Source organism: Aquarana catesbeiana, linkage group LG03 (genome assembly GCF_042186555.1).
Source record: "Aquarana catesbeiana isolate 2022-GZ linkage group LG03, ASM4218655v1, whole genome shotgun sequence".
Classification (NCBI taxonomy): Eukaryota; Metazoa; Chordata; class Amphibia; order Anura; family Ranidae; genus Aquarana; species Aquarana catesbeiana.
The window spans coordinates 732,559,948-732,586,355 of record NC_133326.1 but is presented as its reverse complement, the minus strand read 5'-3'; the positions used below and the strand labels follow the sequence as shown (position 1 = coordinate 732,586,355).

The 26,408-nt window shown below is 47.4% G+C and overlaps 1 protein-coding gene across 1 annotated transcript in view; it reads right to left on the bottom strand.

The window, feature by feature from the left end:
* Positions 1-25,745, bottom strand: part of LOC141133839 (E3 ubiquitin/ISG15 ligase TRIM25-like) — a 135,803-nt gene extending 110,058 nt beyond the window's left edge. The window contains 2 exon segments of the mRNA XM_073623413.1: positions 23,798-24,236; positions 24,239-25,745. Coding sequence (XP_073479514.1) covers positions 23,899-24,236; positions 24,239-25,544 — 1,644 coding nt within the window. The 5' untranslated portion in view covers positions 25,545-25,745 and the 3' untranslated portion in view covers positions 23,798-23,898.
* Between the last annotated feature and the right edge of the window lie 663 nt (positions 25,746-26,408).

Genomic DNA, 26,408 nt, shown 5'->3' with positions numbered 1-26,408 from the left:
GAGACACATAAGCCCTCCCCTGGTTGCGGAATGTGCTTGTGCAATTATTACCTCTTACTGAGGAATGAGAAACTTGCTTTTTATTTGTGTTGAAATTCAGGGGCGTAACTAGAAATAGCAGGGCCCCATAGCAAAATGTTGTATGGGGCCCCCCTGCAAACAGCCCCCCCCCCCCCACAGCTGCCCTAGTGTCAATGCAGCGTGAACTGTGCCACATACAGCGTGACCTGTGTCCAATGCAGCGTGACCTGTGCCCCATACAGCATGACCTGTGCCCAATACAGCCTGGTCTGCCTGTGCCCCATACAGCCCCACCTATGCAGAGGAAGAGGCAAGCCACCCGGATCAGCAGAGAGCGGGATTGCCCGCTGTAATAGCTTTCATTTGAATTTCCTGTCTTCCCGGGGCTCATCGTCACATAGCCCCACCTCTTGGCCCGACGCCTTTGATGACGTCACATGTCCCGCATTGGATCGGCGTTCTGTCTATCAAAGGCACCGGGCCAAAAGGTGGAGCTATGTGATGTGAGCCCCGGGAACACTGGAAGTTCTAATGAAAGCTCTTACATTGGGCAATTCAGCTCTCTGCTGATACGGACAGCTCGCCTCTTCCTTTCCTCTCTCTTCCCCTGGCTGGGAGACTATGCCGGCGGTGCTCTTATCCTCACCTTGTCCCACTCGGCTGCAGGCCCCATAGCGCCCGCATGGGTCGCTATGGTGGTAGTTACGCCCCTGTTGAAATTATAACATCTATTATTTTTGATTTAGGCTTAGTTTACACTTGTGGTTGGGGAGGCAGTAAAAATAGGCGATTGAGCAGCACTTTTTAAACCTCCTCCCCCAAACCCCCCTTGTCTACTTGGGCAAAGGTGCATTTTGTTGACCCCACCACCATGATGCAACCTCCACCCCCACTGCCTACAGTCATGCTGGTACCTCCTTCACATTGCACCCATATTTGTGATGGGGTGCAGCGTGAACAATGTCTCTTGAAATCCCCCCCGCAGATCCTCTCCCCAGTTCCTCCCTTCCAGCACAACCCCCCTCCCCATCCTGGGTTAATTCCTTTTGCCCCATCACTTCAGCACAAGTCCTCTCCCCAGTTCTATCACAGATCCTCCTACCCAAATTCCCCTTCCCGAGACAGACCCTCCCCCACCCAACACAAATCCTCCTCCCTTCTAATAAGAATCTGTACTTTCCAACTGTCCTGGTTTTGGTGGGACCTTCCTGAGAACAAAATCCTATGCATACAATCACAATGTATTGCAGTTGCGATCTACAGTGGGTGTCAACTTAACAACTCCCCAAATGCAGGTCACAAACGCAGTGTGTTTGCATGTACCAGATCGCATGGTACAGACGTACCATGCCATCCTTTTCCTGTGCATTTTGTACAACTTCATGCATAACTCTTGGTGTGAATTGCAAAGGAACTGGAGCCCAGAGCCACTTGGCTCCACTAAGTTGCCTGGTAGAGGGGACACTAGTGTGGGCACCTGGGGACAATTACCCCGTATCTCTGGCAGAATGCCAGGGTCCCTAATGCCATGATTATCCATTCTGTAGCAGCCAGCATCTATTTGATTTGGGGGATAAGAGGATACTGTATGTAGCACTGCTCCCACAGGAACTGCTGGAATACTTGTACCTCGACTGCCCACTGATTTATCCTGCCGCCAGTTACACGGTATTCTCACTCAGCCGGGTTCACACCCTCTTCCGCTCGTTGTCTCCAATGACCACTCTAGGGGATTTGTTTTATTTGGATAGGAGAAGGGAATTAGTAGGATACTCCAAATGAATTATTTACAAGTGAGGACAACTCTATTGCCGCGTACACACGAGCGGACTTTACGGCAGACCGGATTTCGTCGGACAATTCGATCATGTGTGGGCTCCAGCGGACTTTGTTTTCTCAAAAGTTGGATGGACTTAGATTTGAAACATATTTTAAATCTATCTGTCGAACTCGAGTCCGGTCAAAAAGTCCGCTCGTCTGTATGCTAGTTCGACGGACAAAAAGCCACGCTAGGGCAGCTATTGGCTACTGGCTATGAACTTCCATGTTTTAGTCCGGTCTTACGTCATCACGTACGAATTCGACGGACTTTGGTGGATTGTGTGTAGGCAAGTCCGTTCATTCGGAAAGTCCGTCATAAAGTCTGTCGAAAAGTCCGCCGGGCAAAGTCTGCTGTAAAGTCCGCTCGTGAGGACGCGGCATATCTCTGTAGAATTGTGGAAGCAGACACACTGCTTTTACCATACTGCCACTTGTATGGAAGAATAAGTCCCTCTGTAGCAGAAGAGACTCTGTGGACTCTGTCAATGGGCATACAGTAAGTCTTCAAAACACTAGCCAGTGTCTCCTTTAGCTCACACACCCAGCATGCTGACTTCTAGGACCAGAGGGGGAATTTCAGCATCACACTCAGTCTCAGGGATCCCTTCAGGGTCGGTACTCACAAAATGTCCAGGGACAGCTGGTAGCTTCCTTCCAACTTCCAAGCAACAACCCACCAGTGACATAAGACTGGATCCATAGACTTCCTCCAACAGTCAGCTTGCACAGGAAACCTGGGTTGCAGCTTTCAGGCTTCAGGCCCTCAGATCTGGCATCTGAGGCCTCGTGGCCGCCTTTGCTGGGGAGAGGCAATCACCTCCTCCCCACCAGAACCTCTCTACCCAGAGGTGGACTGGACTGGAACACTGAGCCCATGTGCTCCTCAGACTTAAATACAGGCACCCAGCATTCCTTGGGGCATATCCCCTTCTATTTGGCCAGGGCTGTATCTGCATCCATGCGCTCATCTGCTAGGTTTCCTCCCACTGTCTAATATGCCTTCTTGCCTTCTATTGGATCAGTGTGAAACAAGACAGCATGAGCCGCACCCGGAGAACACTGAGCAGACCTCACCATCAATCACTGCTCTCTGCTAAGCAGACAGTATCTAAATTTGCCTTTCTGCCTCTTTGTTAAGCAGAAAAGACAAAAACTTTATACACTCTCTAGCACCTACCTAAGAGGGTGCTACATTTATGTGCTAGCTATTAAACCTGACACCCCTAGCACCTCATCCCCTCCACCGCACCCCCCCCATTTCCATGTGTCCCCCTCCCCTGCAAGTCTCATGACGTATATTGCATTCACTACAGACCTCAGAAAAGCACGGCACATGCAGAGCTGTGTCCCTCCTCTTTTAGTCCTCCTGTCTGTGTACAGGATAACAGCAGAGCCGAGGAGGAGGAGAAGGCAGCTTCAGTCCGATCTGCACTGTGTGCCAGTGTGAGGAAGCTGGTGGGGAGTGGGAGAGATGCGGCTGCCTTATAGAGCTGCAACGCAGGGTGTGGGACCCAAAGCACCCCGCACAAGCTACGGGGCAGGTGTCACTGGTGCCCACACTAGCGCACCTCTGTCCGATAGGTCACTGCAGCCAAGGTTTCAGATACTGGACTCAGCTCCTGGGAATTCATATTTTACCCCCTTCCTATTTTGGCACCCTCAGGCGGCTGCCTAAGCTGCCTTGTGCGGGCGCTGGCCCTGGGTATACGCATATCATGGCTGGGATGCTTGGCATTGTAAAATGGCAAATATAACACCCCCCCCCTACACCCCATTGTGTTCGGTGTGCAGTATTACCTGCAGAATGTGACTGATTCAAGTGAATGGGGTCACCCCAAAACTGCATGCACAGTGGTGGAGGCTTTTAGGTGTTGCAACAGATGGTTTTGAGTTAACATAATGCATCCTAACAATCTGCAATAAGAAGGCATAGTATACTTTTACTTAGAACACCCCCCCCCCCCCATGTAGCATAGTCTTTGGAATGAGTGTGTGATAGCTCTGATTAGAGATCTAGAAGCCCTTTTATTGCCAACCTTTTCCAGCAGGGACATTCTACAGGAGGTGATCTAAAGATCGGCTTACATTTCATATGTGCATCCACTTGCTTCCCTAGCCTATTCTGACACTTCTCTCCTACATCTAAAAATCATTTTTTTTGCTAGAAAAATACTTAGAACCTCCAGACATTATATATTTATTAAGCAGAGACCCTAGAGAATAAAATGGTGGATGTTGCATATTTTTATGTCACACGGTATTTGCACAGCTGTTTTTTTGTTTTTTGTTTTCAATACAGTTTTATGAGTTTTAATGTGCAAAAGCACAATATAATACCCAATTTTTGATAAAATATAAACGATGTTACGCCGGATAAATAGATACCAAACACGATGCACTTTAAAATTGCGTATGCCTGTGGAACTACGCCAAACTAAGCAATGGTTTAATAGCCTTTACAGGTTACCGGCTTAGAGTTATGCCCCGTACACACGGTCGGATTTTCCGACGGAAAATGTGTGATAGGACCTTGTTGTCGGAAATTCCGACCGTGTGTGGGCTCCATCACACATTTTCCATCGGATTTTCTGACACAAAAAGTTTGAGAGCAGGCTATAAAATTTTCCGACAACAAAATCCGTTTTTGGAATTTCCGATCGTGTATACACAAATCCGAAGCACAAAGTGCCACGCATGCTCAGAGTAAATAAAGAGATGAAAGCTATTGGCTACTGCCCCGTTTATAGTCCCGACGTACGTGTTTTACGTCACCGCGTTCAGAATGATCGGATTTTCCGACAACTTTGTGTGACCGTGTGAATGCAAGGCAAGTTTGAGCCAACATCCGTCGGAAAAAATCCTAGGATTTTGTTGTCGGAATGTCCGATCAATGTCCGACCGTGTGTACGGGGCATAACACTGGAGCAATGCTTCTCTAGATCCCAGGAAGAACATACCAAACTGCGCCCCCCCCCCCAATATGTATGCATTCTATGTCAGAAAAAATACCCCCTCCCCCCCAAACAAAAATTGAGCACTAATCTGCATGCTTACCACCTAAATATAAATGCCCCTTCCTCCTATGAAAAATCCACCCCCCTTGTTGAAATCCCTCCTCCTAGCACAAACCTTTGCCCCCCATCCCCCCTCCCAGCTAAACTCTTCGCCCCACCTCAAATCCTCTCTCTCTGCAAATCCCCCTTGTATAAATTGACTCCCCAAAAAAATTATTCTTCTTAGCACAAATCCTCTAACCCTCAAATCTCCCCTCCCAGTACACATCCTCTCCCACCACTCCAAATCCCCCCCTCCAAATTTCCCCTCCTAGCAAAAATACCTCTAATTATACCTACTAGCTCAAATCCGCCCAGAAAATAAATTCCTCTCCTAGCACAAATTCCCCTCTCCAACCTCCATATTACCTCCTCTCGTACAAACCCCTCAAATCCCCCCTTCTAGCTCAAAGTTCTTCCCCAATTTTACTCCCACCACAAATCCCCACAAATCACAATCTCTATCACCCCCCCCCCCCATATTTTCTCTCTTAGAACCGCCTCTCATGTTACCACAGTGCACAGGGCAGCTTTCCCTTCTGCCCACCCCTTGTCCCTGCCCTGCACAGGAGGTCTTGTACTAGAATTATTGCTCTTGCTATACTGTTTATGGCAGTACCCCAAATGTGAGCTGCAAACACCATTCATATATGCGTGTGTGACCAACGTATGCGTTTGCCTTTGTGCGCATGTACAGGAGGACAAGGGGCGCTTTACATTTTTTTAAAATGTAATATTTATTTATTTTTCATTATTTTTTACACTATTTCTTTACTTTATTTATCACTTTTATTGCTTTCATAAGCAATAGAGGTTAGCTCGATGTTCCGTTCGACACAAAGATTGGGTGCTCATCCGTTCATAGAACAGCGAATATTATGGGGTGTTCGCGGAAAATTAGGGCGATGCGGAACGCCCCATAATGCACTGTGAGATCGCAGTGCACTGCTGTATGATGATTGGCCAAAGCATGCACCTGACCTGCATGCTTTGGCCAATCACAGCGCGCTCTGCTGAGAGAGCCATAATTGGCCAAAGGCAAGGTGCCTTTGGCCAATCATGGCTCAGGGGGACTAAGTCCACGCCCCACACTATATAATTAGGGATGAGTCCGATATTCGAGCCAAACAGCGAACATTATGCGGCATTCGCAGCAAATTCAAAAGCCGCGGAACGCCGTTAAAGTCTATGGGAGGTGAGTGTAATGGTGAGGTAGGTATCACAAGGGTATGGGACACTAACATGAAAAACCAAAAGTGTTCATTTTGGTGAATGAGTTGGGGTGCTATGTACCCAATACCCATTCAAATAGGGGGGGCCAGGATCTGGGGGTCCCCTTGTTAAAAGGGGTTTCCAGATTTCCCATGAGTCCCCCGCCCACAGACCCCCACAACCACCGGGCAAGGGTTGTAGGGATGAGGGACCCCAAAACACCCTCCCCATGTTGAGGACATGTGGTCTGGTACGGTTTAGGAGGGGGGGCACTCTCTCGTACCGACTTTTCCTGTGGCATGCCAGGTTGCATGCTCGGATAAGGGTCTGGTATGGATTTTAGGGGGGACCAGCATGCCATTTTTTAAAAAAATTTTGGAGCGGGGTTCCCCTTAATATTCATCCCAGACCCAAATGGCCTGGTAATGGAATGGGGGGGCGAACCCATGCTGTTTTTTTCAATTTTTTTTTATCTATATTGCCAAGACCTGACAATTCATTACAGCCTCAAGCAGTTTTAAATTAGATTTTTTCTTTTAGAAATGTAATTTTGCTGTGGTAGTGTTCTAAACACGGGAAACATGGGAAAGATGCTCTACTTTACAGGCATACTATAGACACCCCCAGGCACGATATTTAAAGGAATCTTTCATTCTTATTGTTTCACTTTAAGCATTATTAAAATCACCGCTCCTGAAAAAAACTGATGTTTTTGAAACTTGTCCTCAAACACTTTTTATGGCAATAACTTGCATATAAGCCTATAAAATGAGCACTTTGGATTTTTCACGTTTGTGTCCCATAGACTTTTTAACGTTGTTCACACAAGTTTTTTGTCTGTTCTCAAGTTCTGGTGCGAACTGAACCAAGGAGTTTTCGGCCCATCCCTAATAGGGAATGTAAACATCCCTTGTGACAGCAATAGGCAGGTGACAGGTACTCCTTATAGAGAGATCTGGGGTCTAGAAGCATCTGATAACACAAAGATGGTGTAAAAACCATCTTTAAGTCCTTCACGCCCACGCTATAGCCAAAAGACACCTACATCGCGGGCCTTAATTGCATGGGAGGGTGTCTATAGATGTCCTCCCATGCATGAGCTGCCTGCACGCCCCCTGCGTGGCATGCACAGCGTGCTCTGTGATTAGTGAGTCTACGAGACTCGGCTGATCACAGATCGGAGTAAGGAGCCAATCCCAACCCCTTACCACGTGACCAGCTGTCAGCCAATGACAGCTGATAAGGTGATGTAAACAGAATCGGTAATCTGCTATTTTTTTTCTCACGCTGACAGCATGAGCAGAAAAAAACCCCGATCATTGGCTTCTATCAGAGGGACATCGGTCCCAAACATGGAAATCCAGCGCTGCCTCATCTGTGCCACCTACCAATGCAAATTAGTGCAGATCAGTACCACCTATCAGTGCCGATCAGCGCCCATCAGTGCCTCATCACCAGTGCTGCCTTTTAGTGTCACCTATCAGTGCTGTATGTATGGAGATTTTTATACATAATAACAAACTAACTGACTGAAAAGAACATAAATACAACAATTACTGACATGTTGTTTAGGTCAAAAACTTAGCAGTTAAAGGGCATCAATAGTAATAAATGTGACAATAAGACTCCTTTCCATAAATCTATACTTCTCCAACATTCCATTATAAGTCAGAATCGGAGTCACTCTGCCCACTACCAGTTTCCATATCAGATTCTGCAGATCCAGGATCAGGGGGCGGACGCCTTTTAGTGGGCGGGTCATCCTCTGAGCCAATCACATACTCCTTTCCCACTCTTTTTAAATTCCTGCTCCAGTTCCTGGGCCTCCAGAGAATAGGAGTCAGCATCCGAACCTGATAACGCTTCATACCTATTGGTGGAAACTGCCGTACCCACTTCTGGTGCCCCTTTCACTTTTTTAGCTGGCTTCTGCACTAATGTCCAGTCACTTTCGGGTTTACGGGTAGATTTATCTTTTTTCCTATTCCTCCTCTTCTGACCAGTGATCTTCACAGAGACAGGAACTGGAACAGAAGAGGAGTGTGGGGCCGGCTGCTCCTCAGCCTGCTGAACACTGTCCGTCCGCCCGGGAGTAGTCTCCTGGACCTCCTGGACCACCTCCTCCCTAGTCAATACAGCCCCATTCATTAAAGCTTCCTCCTCTAGTTGTTCTGCTGCAGCCAACAATTCATTGTCTGCAGATTCCCCATCCTTATTATGGAAGGCCTCCGGGCAATCCCTATGGAAATGGCCAAGCCCACCACATAGATTGCACTTAACCTTCTCACAGGTAGAACTGATGTGGCCAACCTCCCCACAAAGATTACACTTCAGGATCGTACAAACATTCGCCACATGGCCAGATTTACCACATTTATAACATAACCTGGGCTGACCTGCATAGAAGCAAACTCCTCTCTCCCGCCCAATAAAAAAAGAGTTTGGTAGGTGATGGGTAACATTGTTACTTTGCCTCAACTTAACAAGAACCCTCCAACCACCCGTCCAGATCCCATCACTGTCTTTAGTTTTTGTCAACTCAGAAACCATTTCACAATGTCTTCTAAGCCAGATGACAACATCCTGGGGGGGCACAGACTCATTCCAGAACATGATGGTAACATTTGCTGTGTCAGGTTTGGAGATGGGAATAAAGATGAAATTCCTCCAACCCTCTTTGTCCCGCAAACCACTGAAGCTGGCCCAGAACCTGTCTAAGTCAGACATGAGCTTAAAGCTGACATCATAACCTTGTCTGTCAGGGAGATTGATGACTGCCAGTATGTCTGCAGGAGCAAACCCCATCTGATGACACAGCAACTCCCTTACTACAAACCTCCTATCAGGGAGCTCCTCTCTGGAACCCCTATGCTTCAATCTGACCACATTCCTTCTCTTAAAGGCCTGACCAGTATAACTGTTACTGGTGGAAAAAGAAGGGGCCCCACGGCTCCAGGCATTCCGAGGAGGGACATGACCAGATGGACCAGCATTCCCTTGTGGAGCAGGTGGTGGATCCACCAAAGGGGGGAAATCCTGAGGGTTATTCTGAACTGACTCCTCCATCGCTACATTCTCAGAGCCCTCAGACTGCTGATGACCCCATTCAGATATACCAGCATTGATAACATCAGGATTATTCACATCAATATTAGTGACATCATCACTGCACCTCATATCATCATTACTAGCAGCATCATTACTAGCAGCATCATTACTAGTTACCCCAGTGTTACTCCCCCCATGAACACCAGTCACCCCAGCATGGCTCCCACCAAGAACACCAGTCACCCCAGCATGGCTCCCACCATGAACACCAGTCACCCCAGCATGGCTCCCACCAGGAGTACTAGTGGCAGCAGCACTGTTCTCACAATCCATGTGCTGGGAGTCCACCATGTCACTCCTCTGAGTCTCCTGTACTGTGAATATCTGCTGGGTTATACTGATGTCCCCACCACCCTCCAGAGCTGGAAGTCCAGCAGGAGGATCTACTCCAACCTCACTGTCCTCCAGAGGCTGCACAGTCTTCCCTTCAGGAGACACATGTGGTGGCTGCGTGCGTTGGACCAAATCCCCAGAGTCTGACTCTGTAGAAGACTCAATCCTTCCACTCAATCCCGCCTCAAATCGATCACGATTGTGGTACACCTCCGCCACTGGTCCCAGTTCTTCCAGAACAGTATCAATGTCCTTTGACACACCGGCCAGTTCAATGCCCAGGGAGTTCAGTTTGCTGTCATATAAAATTATTTTCTTGGGGTTGGCAGCTTTAAGTCTATAAACACAGTCAATCTGCTTCTGGATTCTAGTCTTGGCTTTTCTCAGGGACTCCATTCTTTTTACAAGGAAAGGAATCTTGTCAGCCAGGTGCAGCGCAGGTTCAGACTTTAACACTTTCTGCTTCGCGGCTGCAGGACGCTTGAAATCCTGATCCACCTTCCCATTACCAGTGCTGGTCTGAGGGTCTCTGCTGGGTGTAGATGGTTTCACTGGGGCAGATTGTGGAAAATTATTACCACCCTCCTCTTTATTCTGCTGCAGCTTAGAGCGCAATGAACGTCCCTGGCCGCTGCCCACCATTACACACTGTTGTAAGTTCTCTTTAATGGTTTTCTGTTCTAAGGAAGTTCTGGTGTATTTGCGAGGAGTACTGGGAGAAACCGATGTCTCTGCTCCACTCTGAGCTCTATGAGCTGCACTCTGCTGAGCTTGCTGTGGTTGTAATGGCTGACTGGATTGGATCACGCTTCCAGAACTTGGACTGTACTGGGTGGTATTAGTATGTTCCTGCACTGAATGAGCCCCACTCTGAGGGGTTCTTTGAGTTGCACTTCCAGAGTTTGGACTGTGCTGAGCGATAATAACATGTCTCTGAACAGACTGAGCTGCAATGTGCTGGGCTTGCTGGGCCTGCAATGACTGGCTGGACTGAGAACTCTTTTGCTGAATAACATCATCAGACTTCCTCTTATCAGTATTATCGGTACTTTTCATACAAACATTTCCATGTCTACTTACAGTCTTTGCAGAATGCTTCCCATTCCCAGAGCTCTGTCCTCCGGCTTCACCACCAACCACAGCTTCACCTGACAGTCCTTGTGTAGGCCGGAAAGCCTGGGACTCTCCTGAGAGAGATCCCTGCCAAGGGGAGCCCAACCCTGGGCTTGTACCAGACATCAGAGGAGCTCAGCACCACACAGACTTCAGCTGCTCCACAAGCAGCCACACCCTCTGCACAGTACTACTTCTCTTGTCCTGTATGCCGGGTGTAATTCTCGGTATCTGTTCTTATTCTGTATATATGGACTCTGCACAGTACTACTTCTCTTGTCCTGTATGTCGGGTGTAATTCTTGGTATCTGTTCTTATTCTGTATGTATGGACTCTGCACAGTACTACTTCTCTTGTCCTGTATGTCGGGTGTAATTCTCGGTATCTGTTCTTATTCTGTATGTATTGTTGTAGTGTTATGTAGCAATCTCTACCAATAGGTAGGTGCTAGTACTTTTACTAGGGTTTTCAGCACAGCCAAATTTAGGCAGGCCTTTGCTGCAAGTTAGGCCTGTCTGTTTTGATCTGGGGGCTGGGAGTGGTCAGAGTAGCAGTGGGTGTGACCACCTGTGCTCCAGTTCTGAGGCGCCTCCCCTGCTTCTAGGGAGAATGTTCTAGAAGAGGGGCTGGGCCTGGAACTGGAGTGGCAGGCAGCTTGTATGTGAGCCCTGACCAATCCCTGTTCACTTGCTGAGGTGGAGAATGAATGTTAAAGAAGGATTTGATTCAGAAAAGTTATACATAAAAATACATGTTTATTGTTAAAATGTTGCAACTATCGTCAGTCTATTCATGAAATGTGTTGGGCACATATTAAGCCCACTGCATAGCAAATTGGGAACATTAAAAGGGGAATGTGACACGTCACTGATAAATTACACGTATGTGCTGGTACCAAATGTTTTTTTGGGGAATCTGATCAGATACAAATTTTTAAAAGTAGCATTTCAATTTCTGTATAGGGTATTTTTATTATTTCAGTTAGAGTCTGACTTTAAGGACTGTTTTAGTTGTAGTTGCCTATTTTTGAAGTTAAAGATCATTATTGAAGTTAAAAGGTGTTTTTTTCTAATAACAGCAAATGTGCTATATTTGTGCAAATGGTTTTAATTGTGTTTAAGCTGTTTTATCATTGATTGGGGATCTTAAAATGTTTGATTTTGTCTTTTTTGGTTACGAATATTATAATTAAGAGTCCATGCTACGAAAATAAATAAAGGGAAGTTGTGTATTCCAGGCGCTATGCCAGATGAATTGTGGTTGGTAAAAAAAGAGGAAGTGATTTAGGGTTGTGTAATCCTATGCACTAGAGAAAAATATTAAAGTTTTAAAAGGTGTTTAAAGTGGAGTTCCACGCACTTTTACAACTCCTCAGCATCCCTCACTAAACTGTGCACTGTAAACGAATTGGATATTTAAAAAAAAAAATTCTCAGCACTTACCGTATATCTGCTGTATTCATTTTTCACTTCCTCCTCCCTGGCCGCGGCCCATCGCATCATTTCCTGTTTGCAATGCCTTCTGGGTAGGGGCGGCAACTTCCTCTGACACTGCCGTTGCTATGGAAACCTGACCTGAAACCTATTACACCGCTTGTGCTGCACTGAGCATGTGCGGGATCTGCAAGGATGAGATCCAGGAAGAAATACAGTCTGGCTTCAGATTCCCACACTTAAAGTGGTGTTCCGGCTGAAATGATACTTTTTAAATAAAGATACCCCTATAATACACAAGCTTAATGTATTCTAGTAAAGTTAGTCTGTAAACTAAGGTCTGCTTTGTTAGTTTATAACAGTAGTTTGTTATTTTATAAACTTACAGCAGGCTGTGGCCATCTTAAGTGTGGGCATCTGAAGCCAGACTGTATTTCTTCCTGGATCTCATCCTTGCAGATCTCGCACATGCTCAGTGCAGCACAAGCAGTGTAATAGGTTTCAGGTCAGATTTCCATAGCAACGGCAGTGTCAGAGGAAGTTGCCGCCCCTTCCCAGAAGGCATTGCAAACAGGAAATGATGCGATTAGCCACGGGCAGGGAGGAGGAAGTGAAAAATGAATACAGCAGATATACAGTAGGTGCTGAGAAAAAAATTTAAAAATATCCAATTTGTTTACAGTGCACAGTTTAGTGAGGGATGCTGAAGAGTTGTAAAAGTGGGTGGAACTCCACTTTAAGATGGCCACGGCCTGCTGTAAGTTTATAAAACAACAACCTACTGCTATAAACTAACAAAGCAGACCTTAGTTTACAGACTAACTTTACTAGAATACATTAAGCTTGTGTATTATAGGGGTATTTTTATTTAAAAAGTGTAATTTTGGCCGGAACACCACTTTAAGGGAAAATATGAAAAAAATGGAGAGTGAATGGATTGGCCAAATGAATGTGGAATGAGAAAGTGGTTGTAATGTGTTTAGTGAATGCACAAGGTATCATTTTGATTAGTAAAGTATTTTAAGTGTGTGTTTAAAATGTACACAACGAGTTGTGTCATATTGTGTTAAGGCCGACACTGGTAACAGAAGGGTGAAGTTTGGGAAAAATGTTTGAAGAGGTACTGAAATTAAGTAAGCGGGATCAAAATACATTGCTGCATATATTGAGTCCATGAGGATCTAAAATGTGATGGGAAGGATTTGTTTGAAATAAGCAATCAGAATGACTATTCTGGATATTTACCTTTTGAATTCCCAGAGTGTCAATCATGAAGTGTTAATGATGTAATGTTGTTTATCCATCAATGTTTTGTTTGTTGCCGATGATCAGACACATTTGCAAAGTTGGGAGACTTCTGAGTCAGAATGTGTGTTTGAGTACAATGTTCTGTTCTAAGTCCCGCGGGTCCACTTAGGTCCTGGAAATAAAAGAAACTAGAGGGGTTTACGTTTTTTTGAAGTTCTGCTGTAATACTGGATTTGGAAAAATGTTTAGTTAAAAATATTGAACCTATATAATGAAAACCCTTGCTGAGAAACATTTTCATTCCTGCATGCTTTACTTATGTTTGAGTCAATGAAGAATATTATTTTTAATAGCTCCAATGGTTAAGGCCTGAATTGATCAGGTAGATTCTGTGATTACTCATGTCGGATGAGGAGTATCTGCCCCAGCCAGCCAGCATTTACAAACAGCCCCATGCACATGAAGAAATTCCCACCCCAGTCATACCCTACACCCCATTCATACCCTGCCCTATACCCTATCCGAATGAAGAGATGACTACAGCTTTTACATGAAAATCTTCGTTGTTCATCTCTGTTGTTCAAATACCATAGGAGGTGCTTAGATGATTAAAGGTGGACTCCTGCTGGAAAGTGTTCCTAGGAATGACACCTTGAGGGCGAGCCAAAATGACGCAAACCCGAGGTTTATGACATTCCAGTGAGCACCACATGAGAGAGATCCAGATGCCAGCCCGAAGACCCAAGTCTAGTTCTAGTTTGTCTGTGGATATCGAGTTCTGTCCTTATAAAGAGGCAGTGTTTTGGGGTAGAGAATTCATGTCTGTACATATGGATGATCACAGAATTGAACCAAGAGTTTTGGGAGAAGTTGAGGAGAATGAGAGTTATAATGTGGACATTTCCTTTTTCTTCCTTTTTTGCGAATTTAATGGACATTCAGAATCCATCCAAGAGTCTTTTTTTTGTGTATTTCTTTGGGACTATTTTTATTTGGCCTAAAGGCTGTCATGCCCCTCCCCCCACTTGTTTATATGGACTGTCACGCCCCTTCCTCCCTTTGCATTCCATGGACAATTGCTATGAAGCTGAGATTACATTATTGCTATTTTCTGCAGATCTCTGAAGTCAGGTCCCGACGGCTGTCTCTCAGCTCTGGTGTAGACGCTCACATGGCAACAGGGCTTTCCAGCCTTGGGTTTCGGCACGGCAGGAGACCTCTCGGTCTCTCAGTCCTTTGGACTCTGGTGTGGGCACAGACACCACAGCGATGGGTCTGCAATTGTCCAGGTCCTCGAGGCTCACAGTGGCTCAGGCTCTTGACACTGTGGAGAGAATGTGTCTCTCCAGATTGCAATGTATTTAGAGAATGTGTCAATCGAATAGCAGGAATTTTGAGGCGTAACTCACACAAAATATATTAAAATTTCATATACTTTATTGCAGAAAAAATATGAAGTTAAAAATTCATTGAGAGCAGTACATTCAAATAACCTCCATGTGCCATAGATATTTGTACATCATTTCCAGAACTTATGGTCATCTCCACCTTCACAAATTAATTTCTACAAATGTATCCCACTTTTATATCCTATGACTGAGCTCAACACGTTTCCTGGATTGTCATCCACTTCTTCAGGGAGAAAAATAATGGAGGATTGTTTCAGAATCAACACTACAAAATGTTACAAAAAAAGAAGAAAAAACTATATTTGTATACAACAAAGAGTGCTGATGCTTTGTCTGCAGAAACCTGGAAACCACCATTGGAGCTGCTACACCATGATAGGAGAATCCATTGGGGGAGACCAAAACCCCCCACCCTCAATGATTATCCTTCTCATTCCTAGAAATTCTATAAGGCCGTGGTTCTCATCCCGCTCCTCAAGTACCCCCAACAGGACATGTTTTGGGAATTTCTCTTAGATAAAATAGCTGTCCAATGTACCAAACCATTGACTCTGATTTAAACTGGATGTAAACCCTCCATATACCCAGTGATATGAACAGCCTCAGATGATACACAGAGATGAAACAAATCCCCCTATATAAGTATTACATGTATATCTGCTGTCTTCAGCTTTATAGATTCTTTACAAAGTTCACATCTTATTACAGATTTTCTCTTCCTTTTCAGCACTGGGAGTGAAGTCTGGGCATACAGCCAAGACAGCTGATTGGAGGAAAGGCACACACCCCCCACTCCACATTGGCAAAGGAAGGAAGGAATGTACAGAGCTATGCTGTGAGAAGGCAAGCTCTCTGCTAATTTATTTATAGCAACCTACCACAACTTCAGGCTGCTTTTATCTCCCATCTCAGAGAACTTGTCAGGCTGATAACAGAAGAATGGAGCAGGAGAAAGCCAAGGGACTCGGTGCTTTGAAGAGAGATAAGAAAACACTGCAGATATATGTGCCCAGCTCACATTTCACATTTCATGAATCGGGTTTACATCCACTTTAAAGCACCAGTGCAAGATAAAGGAAAACCTGCAAACATGTCCTGTTGGGGGTAGTTGAGGACTGAGGTTGAGAACCACTGTGATAAGGAACCCCCTTCCATAGCTATCTGTAACACTGCCAAGTACTATTAAGAAAAGAACTATAATATGAAAACATATATATATATATATATATATATATATATATATATATATATATATATATATAATTTCTTTTTTTTTAAGCAGAGGCCCTACAGAATAAAATGGCGGTTGTTACATTTTTTTTTTATGTCACACGGTATTTACACTGCAACTTTTGAAACACAAATTGTTTGGAAAAAATACACTTTAATTAATTTCAAAGCAAAAAACACAATCGATAACCCAATTTTTGCTACAATATAAAAGATAATGTTACGCTGAGTAAATAGATACCAAACATGTCAAGCTTTCAAATTGCACACGCTCGTAAAATGGCTCTACTATAATGTTTGTGGTGATATCTCACATGTGTGGGGCAATCACCATTTACATATGTGTGCGCAACTTACATAAGTGTGTGAGCACAGGGGGTGGGGACACTTAAAAAATATGTATTTTTTTTTTAATTATTCCTTTATTTATGTATTTATTTTTTATCACTTTTATTGCTTTCACAAGAAATCCCTTGTGATAGAAATAAGACATGACAGGTCCTCTTTATGGAGAGATGTTGGGGTCTATAAGACCTCAGATCTCTCCTCTACCCTGGAAAGTATGAAATGAAAAAAATCATTGATCTCTGATTTCCAGGAAAAAAAATGGCGGTGTTTAAATCTGCCAGAACAGGAGGTGACATCACAACGTCACTTCCAGCCTCCCAGGACCATAGAGATGGCCGGGGACCATCCAGTCCACAGCCAGCTCTATAGAAACCTGGGGGGCATTGTCAGATTTAGTACCGGGCTCCCTGATCACACAGGAGAGCCTGGAGAGGCAGCGAGAAGGGGAGGGGGAGGGGGATGTACCCTTCCGCTGCCTCTAAAAGCAATCCAGCAGCTAATCAGTCACTAGGATGACTTTTACATGACAGGAAATCACCGGCTGAAAAGAAAGATACCGGGATGATGACTGTAGCTGCAGCTACAACCCCTGAAAGTCCAGGATGTCATATGACGTCCTACAGGTTGGAAGTGGTAATGCGGTGGATGGTGCACGGTACTGCAGAGTGTGAGACCCGGAGCAACCAATCAGAGGGTGTGACTGCAAGCAGCACTGTGATGTATATTAGTGATCAGCATGTTCCCCGCTCTCACCCTCTTCCCGTCTATTCTACATATTACCAGACTAATGTATGACGTGTCTCTGTAGAATATCGTCTTCTCTGGTGGGGAAGATGAGGAGGGGGAGACCGGAGAACAGGCTGCACAGCAACATACATCTCAGTGCTGCTCACACCAACACCGACACCACTGACACCACCGACACCACCCACACCACCGACACCACCCACACCACCCACACCACTGACACCAACACCACCGACACAGACACCACCAATACCATTATATGGATGAGATCTTCTGTTCCAGTCTATACCAAAGCACAGACTTTATTTCTAGTTTTGGTGTGGGGAAGATTAGAACCCCTGCTGGGTTTTCAATGCTGTCCGAGGCTCCATTAGAGAGATTTCCTCCCACTTCCTGTCCTAAGGACAACGGGACAAGGGGTGAGGGGAAATCTGTACAGGGACACAGACATGTACAAAGGCTGGCTGAAGGCTAGCCTGCATTTGTGGGAGGAGTCTGAGAGGGCTATTTAAGCCTCCTCCTCTGTCAGGTCAGGGCTCGTGGGCGTTCTGGGTTCAGTAGGGGCGGGGCCTATGCGTCACTTCCGGATCGATTGCAAGATGGTGGCGGTGCCTCTCTCGGTGCTTCACCAGGGAGTTCACCTCTCCACCCACCTGGTTACCCCTCGGCACCCACATTCACGGGTCCCCGCTTCTCTTGGTATTTCAGCAGGAGGGAGGGGGGGGCAATCGGCCGCCCGCCCGCCGACTCCTCTCCCCATGCAATGCAGCTCCACAAGGGAGCCTCTTGCCAGCCAGCTCCTCTCTCCCCTTACCAGCTTGCTTCAGGGGGGGGAGCTGCCGACCGCTTCTCCGGGTATTGAGGGTGGGGGGATGTCCAGCCAGCTGCCTGCTCTGCTGCACACGGCACCACGGGGGGGGGCGCTCGCCCGCTTTTCTCGGTGATCATGCAGGGGGGCCGTCCATCCTCCACCCACTCTCCTTCCCCTCGGCGGCAGCCAGTCAGGTGCGGCCCGCCCGCTTCTCCCGGCGAGCATGCCGGGGGAAGGGAGGGGGGCCATCCATCCGTCCTCCACCACCCTCCTTCTATCCCCTCGGCTGCAGCTGTCAGGTGCTGCCCGTCCGCTTCTCCCGGCGCTCATGCAGGGGGGCGTCCTTTCATCCTCCACAGCTCCGTGTGGTGCAGCCCGCCCGTTTCTCCCGGAGCTCATAGCGGGGGGGGGGGGAGACGTCATTCCATCCTGCACAGCTCTAGCTTCTCCCAGCACGCAGCTCGAGCTTCTCCCGGCGCCCATGGGGGAGGGGGGGCGCGTCACGGCTGTCCATTATCTTTCACCCACACCAACTTCCCTAGGGCTCAGTTTGGGGGGGGGTTGGGTCATCTGTCCATCCACCTTCGCTGGGCCCAATCCCGCATGGTCAGGGGGGGTGCGCCGCCCGCTTCTCCCTCATCCGTGTGTCCTGCCAGCGTGGGGGGGCGGCCGCCCGCCAGCTTCTCCTGGGGGGGGCGTCTGTTCGTCCATCTTGTATCCACTCACCCGCCAGTTCACCTCACCTCCCTGGAAGTCACACCGTGCATCACGGAGGAATCACCTGCACGCTTCCCGGTTCTCATTGGGGGGGGTGCTCACCCGCCTGCTCACTTCCCGGTACTCACATGGGGCATCATGGGGGGGGGAGATCCCCGCACGCCTCCCGGGCATTCACCGCTTCAGGCACCAGTGTTTCATCATGGCGTTTCGGCCCCAGGATTTCTGTCATAGCGCTTCAGCCTCAGGTTTCCGTCACAGCGTTTCTATCTAGGCGTTTTGGTGTCACCGTTTTGCTATCATAGCGCTCCTGTCGTAGCGTTCCGGACATAGCGTTTTCTGCCTCAGCAGTTCTGTCGCAGCATTCTCCCCCAGCATTTCTTTCAGGGTGTTCTGCCCCAGCATGTCTGTCGTCACATTCAGCCCTGCATTTCTGTCATGGCGTTTCCGCCCCAGCGTTTCTGTCATGTTCAGCCGGCATTTCTGTCAGCATTTATACCTCAGCATTTCTGTTACAACATCCAGCATTTCTGTCTTAGCGTTCCGCCCCAGCATTTCCATCATTAGCGTGTTACCCCGGCATTTCGTTCTCAGCGTTTGTCTTAGCGTTTCTACCCCAGGATTTCCATCTTAGCGTTCGGCCCCAGGATTTCCGTCTTAGCGTTCGGCCCCAGGATTTCCGTCTTAGCGTTCGGCCCCAGAATTTCTGTCTTAGCGTTCTGCTCCAGGATTTCTGTCTTAGCGTTCTGCCCCAGGATTTCTGTCTTAGCGTTCTGCTCCAGGATTTCTGTCTTAGCGTTCTGCCCCAGGATTTCTGTCTTAGCGTTCGGCCCCAGGATTTCTGTCTTAGCGTTCTGCTCCAGGATTTCTGTCTTAGCGTTCTGCCCCAGGATTTCTGTCTTAGCGTTCTGCCCCAGGATTTCTGTCTTAGCGCTCTGCCCCAGGATTTCTGTCTTAGCGTTCTGCCCCAGGATTTCTGTCTTAGCGCTCTGCCCCAGGATTTCTGTCTTAGCGCTCTGCCCCAGGATTTCTGTCTTAGCGTTCTGCCCCAGGATTTCTGTCTTAGCGCTCTGCCCCAGGATTTCTGTCTTAGCGCTCTGCCCCAGGATTTCTGTCTTAGCGCTCTGCCCCAGGATTTCTGTCTTAGCGTTCTGCCCCAGGATTTCTGTCTTAGCGTTCTTCTCCAGCATTTCTATCACAACGTTCTTCTCCAGCATTTCTATCACAACGTTCGGCCCCTGCATTTCTGTTACAACGTTCGGCCCCTGCATTTCTGTTACAACGTTCGGCCCCTGCATTTCTGTTACAACGTTCGGCCCCTGCATTTCTGTTACAACGTTCGGCCCCTGCATTTCTGTTACAACGTTCGGCCCCTGCATTTCTGTTACAACGTTCGGCCCCTGCATTTCTGTTACAACGTTCGGCCCCTGCATTTCTGTTACAACGTTCGGCCCCTGCATTTCTGTTACAACGTTCGGCCCCTGCATTTCTGTCACAGCGTTTGGCCCCTGCATTTCTGTCACAGCGTTTGGCCCCTGCATTTCTGTCACAGCGTTTGGCCCCTGCATTTCTGTCACAGCGTTTGGCCCCTGCATTTCTGTCACAGCGTTTGACCCCTGCATTTCTGTCACAGCGTTTGGCCCCTGCATTTCTGTCACAGCGTTTGGCCCCTGCATTTCTGTCACAGCGTTCGGGCCCCTGCATTTCTGTCACTACGTTCTACCCTCACATTGCTGTCTCAGTGCAGTCTCTGCATTTCTGTCAAGGCGTTTCTGCCCCAGGTTTTCGGTCACAGCATGGCTGCCCAAGATTTCTGTCATAGCATTTTTGCCCAGGATTTCTATCACAGCGTTTCTGCCCTGGATTTCTGTCATGGCGGCATTCTGCCCCAGCATTTCTGACTTGGCGTTCAGTCTCAGTTTTTCTGTCTTGGTGTTTCTACCCCATGTTTTTCTGTCATTACACTTCTGCTTTAGCATTCTGTCATAGCGTTTCTGCCTCAGGATTTCGGTCATGGCATTTCTGCCCTTGCGTTTCTGCCCCAGGAGTTCTGTCATGGCATTTCTGTCATGGCATTTCTGCCTCTGCGTTTCTGCCCCAGGATTTCGGTCATGGCATTTCTGCCTCTGCGTTTCTGCCCCAGGATTTCTGTCTTTGCTTTTCTGCCTCAGCATTTCTGTCATAGTGTTCTGTCATAGTGTTTTTGCCCCAGGATTTCTGTCATTTCATTTCTGCCCCAGGATTTTAGTCTCAGCATTTGTCATTACGCTCTGCCCAGGGTTTCGGTTCTCATGTTCCTGCCTCAGCTTTCAGTTTCAGCATTCCTGTCGTAGGGTTTTCTGTCAACATTGCGGTCAGTGCGCTTCTGCCCCGAGATTTCTGGCATAGCCTTTCTACCTCAGTGTTCAGTCTCAGCATTCCTGTCACAGCGTTTCTCAGAGGGGCGTTGTTGTTCAGTCACGGCATACTTCGGTAGCTGGTTTTATCTTCATTGTTTGTCATGTCTCATTGTATCTTTGTTCATATTTGTACCTGGGTCAGTTAGCTAGGGCTCACATGTCAGGATCTGTCACGTCTACAGATCCATACGGGCTGAGGTTTCGTTTGTTAATGATTGTTGACCACAATCTTCTCGCCTGTATAACATACGTCATACGATGCACGTTCATTCACCACACCTGTACGATTACCCACCACGGTCTGTGGGTACACCAGCCCTGAGTTTTCAGTTAATTACCTGTCTCTGCGCAGCAGGTTACTCGGGCTCAGTCACTACTTACACGAGGGGGGGTGGTCCATCATCAGCTTCATTCACGCGCAGTGGTCTTGACATTTCTGCTCATGTTCTCATACTTGGGTAGGCTCAGAGGGGGATTGCTGTTCTCTTGTATTGTTGACTGTCATTTCTCTTGTTCATGTTCTCAGGTGGGCTGCATTGGCAGCCATCATCCCCTTGTTGGTCCTTAAGTGGTAGGTTTGGGCAAACGTCGTCATGATTCTGGATTCTACGCTCGGGCCTGATATCTTGTCTAGGATGTGGCCTGGAAGACTGCTCAGGGACGTCAGTCCAGTCATTTTTTCCGTTCCCCAGCCGGTGTAAGGTAGGGGGGTTTCTGTCACTTTGGGGTATGACTGTTTCAGGCCATGGGACTTATTTCCCCGGTGTGGAGTCTGGCCCTCCTTCCTCGGTTCAGGATTCAGACTCTGCTGCAGCACGACCTGATCAAATCAGGTGGGACCAGCATTCGGTGTCTGGCATGGTTTCTCCACGTTGTCAGTGCTTATTGCCTTAGGGTTTGGGCCTCAACCACCTACTCCATCACATCCTTCAGGTATTTATCATTTTGAACTCCTGCCAGTTGTCCTTTGGCACTTACCCTCGCTCTTTCCCATACCAGTTTGGGTAGGCCAGGGCTTGGGGGGAGGGTTTCACAGAGCACTTCCGAGGGTCTGGTCGAAGTTTTGATCTTCTCGGCTATCATTTTGCAGGGGCTCCTTGGGACAGCCATGGCTCCCCTTCCCCCACGCATCCTCTCATTCACAGTAGTTCATTCTCATGTCTGGGTCGTCTCGGGCGCCAGGCTCTGTCCAATCGTTCATGGGATGTTTCGTTGGGTTCTGGGTAGCTTCGCAGGTTTCTACAAGGGGTTCTGTCTCATCAGCGAGTCAGGGGTTTCTCCTGTCATAACGGACACTTATCAGTTATATACTGTTGCCATCCGGGCAAGTACTACTCCACTTGATGGATTGTTACCTTCCCTTTTTCACCTAAATTTGTGTCTTTTTGCCCTCTTTTCAGGCATACTGACCAGTCAGGCCAAGGCACACCTCAGGCCTTGGTGCTTAGGAGTATCACTTTCTAACTCGAAGACTCTGACTACAAATAAAAATATGACAGGGACTCGAAACCTTCCCCCTTCTTTACTCTGCTAAACATATCATTCTTATTTCAGTCTGTGTTCATGTTGGAGAGTTCCCTCATTTCCTGTCTATAGAAATGTTGTCACCGGGACAGGAAGTGAGGGGAAATCTCTGTAATGGAGCCCCGGATAGAAGGAAAAACCTGACAGGGGATCTAATCCTGACCCACTATGCCTAAAAACAGTCTGGACTCTCTGATCACATTTTATTCTTCCAGTAATAAAACTCTAGATGACGTTTTCATAGATTTCCTCTCCGATTGTTCCATTTATTTCCATCTCTTTGTAGTATAGATTGTATGGAGGGGGAGGGGCAGAGAGGAGAGGTGACCCCATCCTATCCCATCACAGCGACCCCACCCCCCCTCTATGTCTGATCATGGCTGCCCCCCCACAGAGGGACCACATGTGGGGGAGGAGCAGGAAGAGGAGGGGGAGGGGCAGAGAGGAGAGGTGACCCCACCCTATCCCATCATAGTGACCCCACCCCCCTCTATGTCTGATGATGGCTGCCCCCCTCCCGCACAGAGGGGCCACATGTGGGGGAGGGGCAGGGGGATGATATCACACATTTTGATAGTTTTCTGTTTAGAACTTACAGAGAATGTATTATGTCAGATGATAGATAGATAGATAGATAGACAGACAGTTAGGCCACACCCATCCTTACTGTCCAATTGGAACATGTTAGGCCGGGTTCCCACCTATGCAGTTTGCTTTTCATCGATTTCTGCAGTGCTTTCTGCGATGCGTTTTGTGTCTTCCCACATATATCTTTGATGCGTTTTTAGGCTTTTTTTTTGTTTTGGACAATTTGTTGTCGGGCAGATTAAAAACATAAAAGTCGTAAAATCATAACAAAAAAGTACTACGCGCTTTTCTGCAGCTTCTCCATCGAAGTCCATTGAACCAAAAATGCATCATTTTGTATTCTAACAATTCCCTGACCCTTTCCAAAAACGCATGGGCTAAGAAAAGCCTGGATGTGACGTGTCCCATAGGAAAGCATGTTACATGGACTGTAGTATGTGGTGTAAAGAATGCCATAGATGTGAACCAGACCTAAAGCTGGACACACACTATACAATCTTCTGTAGATTTTTTTCCTTTAGATTTACCAAAACCGTATAATATGAGGTCACACCTAAACACTTTTCATTTGTATCCAATCAGGAAGGCCCTTGTACTACGTAGTTGAAGGTAAATCTAAAGGAAATCAAACAAGAAAAGTTGTATAGTGTGTATCCGGTATTTGTATTTATAGTAGAAACACCTTCCGGAGACTGAAGCCCCGCCCACTGCTATATACTATTGGATGAATATTATATAAATTCCACTTCTTTGTGTGACATCACCAGACTGTGGGCGGAGTTCTCACATCTCCCGCCTCCCCCCACATATCTTTATACAACCATCCCATACATATATCCCAGCATGGAGGGGCTCAGTGAAGGTGGTGGTGAAGGTGTGAAGATGTCGGATCGGGTCACACAGATCATAAAAGGAGATCCGCCCGGCCTCATAATCCAGATATATCCTGACTCTGTTACTGGAGAGATTAGTGGGTAAGAGGATCGATTTACTGTCATGTATCACCAAATACTGATTATTATACCTGTCCAATCCCCAAGACTTCTTATTCCTTCCAATCACTGACTCCCCCCCTCCCCTCTCTATACTGGGGTAACACATCCCGACTCTCCATATATCTGACCCCCGACATCCACTTCCCAGTAATGTCTCCCTGAGGAGAAACTCTGACTGCTCAACACCTGAGAATAATACTGAAATCTCTCTGGTGTTTCTGGGTGATTCTGGTATATATCTGACTCGGATACAGTTTTCCTGTCTTCTGATATCTGTAGATAATTACCAGCTGTGTTTCCATCCAGTAATATGTCTGCAGCTCCCTGTATATAGAAGTATACATTTACCTCTGTTATTATATCAGATAAACCTGCGTGTAAGACCCCCGCCACATCCAGACCCCCTCCATCATGGAGGAGTTCCTCATGTCTCTCTCTGTCCTCATTATCTCCATCATCAGTATCACACAAGTCACCTGTGTCTGATTCCTGTAAGACAGTCAGTGGATCCGTCATGTTACACAGCTCCTCAATGTGACGCAACTTCCTGGACAGTTCCTCCTTCTTTATTTCCAGATCCCGGATGGAGATGGAGATCCGCTCTGCCCTCCCGGAGATGTCCCTCAGGATTCTCTTTTCCAGATCTTCCAGACGTCTCCTGAGATCTCTAAACAGGGCAGTGACTCTCTCGGTGTCACCAGCTGCTTCTTCTTCTACTTTCCTCCTGTGTTCCTGCAGACTCTGGACTCTTTCCTCTGTCTCCTCTCTCTTTGTCAGAAGTTTCTGTAGAACATTCCTCAGTGTCTCCTTCTTCTTCTCAGAAGCTTCATCCAGTGTCTCCACCTGGTGTCCCCGATGTTCTCCAGCCAAACTGCAGGACACACAGATACAGGTATCATCCTCAGTGCAGTAATACTCCAGGATCTTCTTATGGACGGAGCATTTCCTGCTCTCCATGGACAAGGTGGGGTCACATAAGATGTGTTCTGGGGACTTTTTGTGGACTCTCAGGTGTTTATCACACAGAGAAACCTCACAGAGCAGACAGGATCTAACAGCAGGTACAGGAGAGTCCACACAGTAAGTACAGAAGACCCCGGACTCCTCCCGATCTGGCTGAGCAGACAGGAAAGTCTCTGCTATGTTAAGTAGTTTCATGTTCTTCTGCAGTGCAGGCCGATCCGGAAACTTCTCTCTGTATTCAGGACAGGAATATCCTCCAGACCCCCCCTGTGTATCCAGCACACGATCAATACAGACCCGGCAGAAGTTGTGTCCACATTTCAGGGTTACAGGATCGGTATAAATGTTCAGACAGACGGAACATTCCAGCTCAGCTCTCAGATCACCAGACGCCATCGCTGACAGCAGAAGAGAAATGAAACTGAAAGTCTCTGACACCGGAGAGGAATGTGGATGGGGGAGGGGTGACATCCTCCTACACAGGGTGAGGCTGGATGAATATTATAGGACACGGAGATCAGAGTACAGAAGGGAGAAGATTAGTTTTGTAGTAGTAATGATAATTATACCTCCCAACATTAGAAGAGAGAAAGAGGGAAAGACGGATGTGGAGAAGCATTGAGATGAAAAGTGGAGATGACTACATCAGACATCCCAACCGTCCAGAGGAGAACACGGGGCCTGGAGGAGAACACAGTGGCTGGAGGAGAACACAGGGGCCGGAGGAGAACACAGGGTCTGGAGGAGAACACAGGGTCTGGAGGAGAACACGGGGTCCAGAGGAGAACATATGGTCCGGAGGTGAACACGGGGTCTGGGGGAGAACACGGGGCCTGGAGGAGAACACAGGGGCTGGAGGAGAACACGGGGTCTGGAGGAGAACACGGGGTCTGGAGGAGAACACGGGGTCTGGAGGAGAACACGGGGTCTGGAGGAGAACACGGGGTCTGGAGGAGAACATATGGTCCGAAGGATAACACAGGGTCTGGAGGAGAACACGGGGTCTGGAGGAGAACATATAGTCCGGAGGAGAACAGGTGGGCCGGAGGAGAACAAGGGGGGGCAGAGAAGGACATGGAGGGGGCCGGGGGAGGAGCACACAGAACAGACGGGAATAATCGATAGACATGTGCGCCGTCAATAAATTGGTTTTGTTTCGTCCCGTTCCGTATTAGCCATTAATTGTATTTGATAATTCGTGTCCGAAATTCAATTTGGATTCGTAACAATTATGAACGTTCGTTATGATGAATTTAAAAAGCAAAAAATACCTTTCTCAATATGGCAGTCGGACTCATTATGCTGATTATGAGGAGCTCCCACCATCCCTGTGCT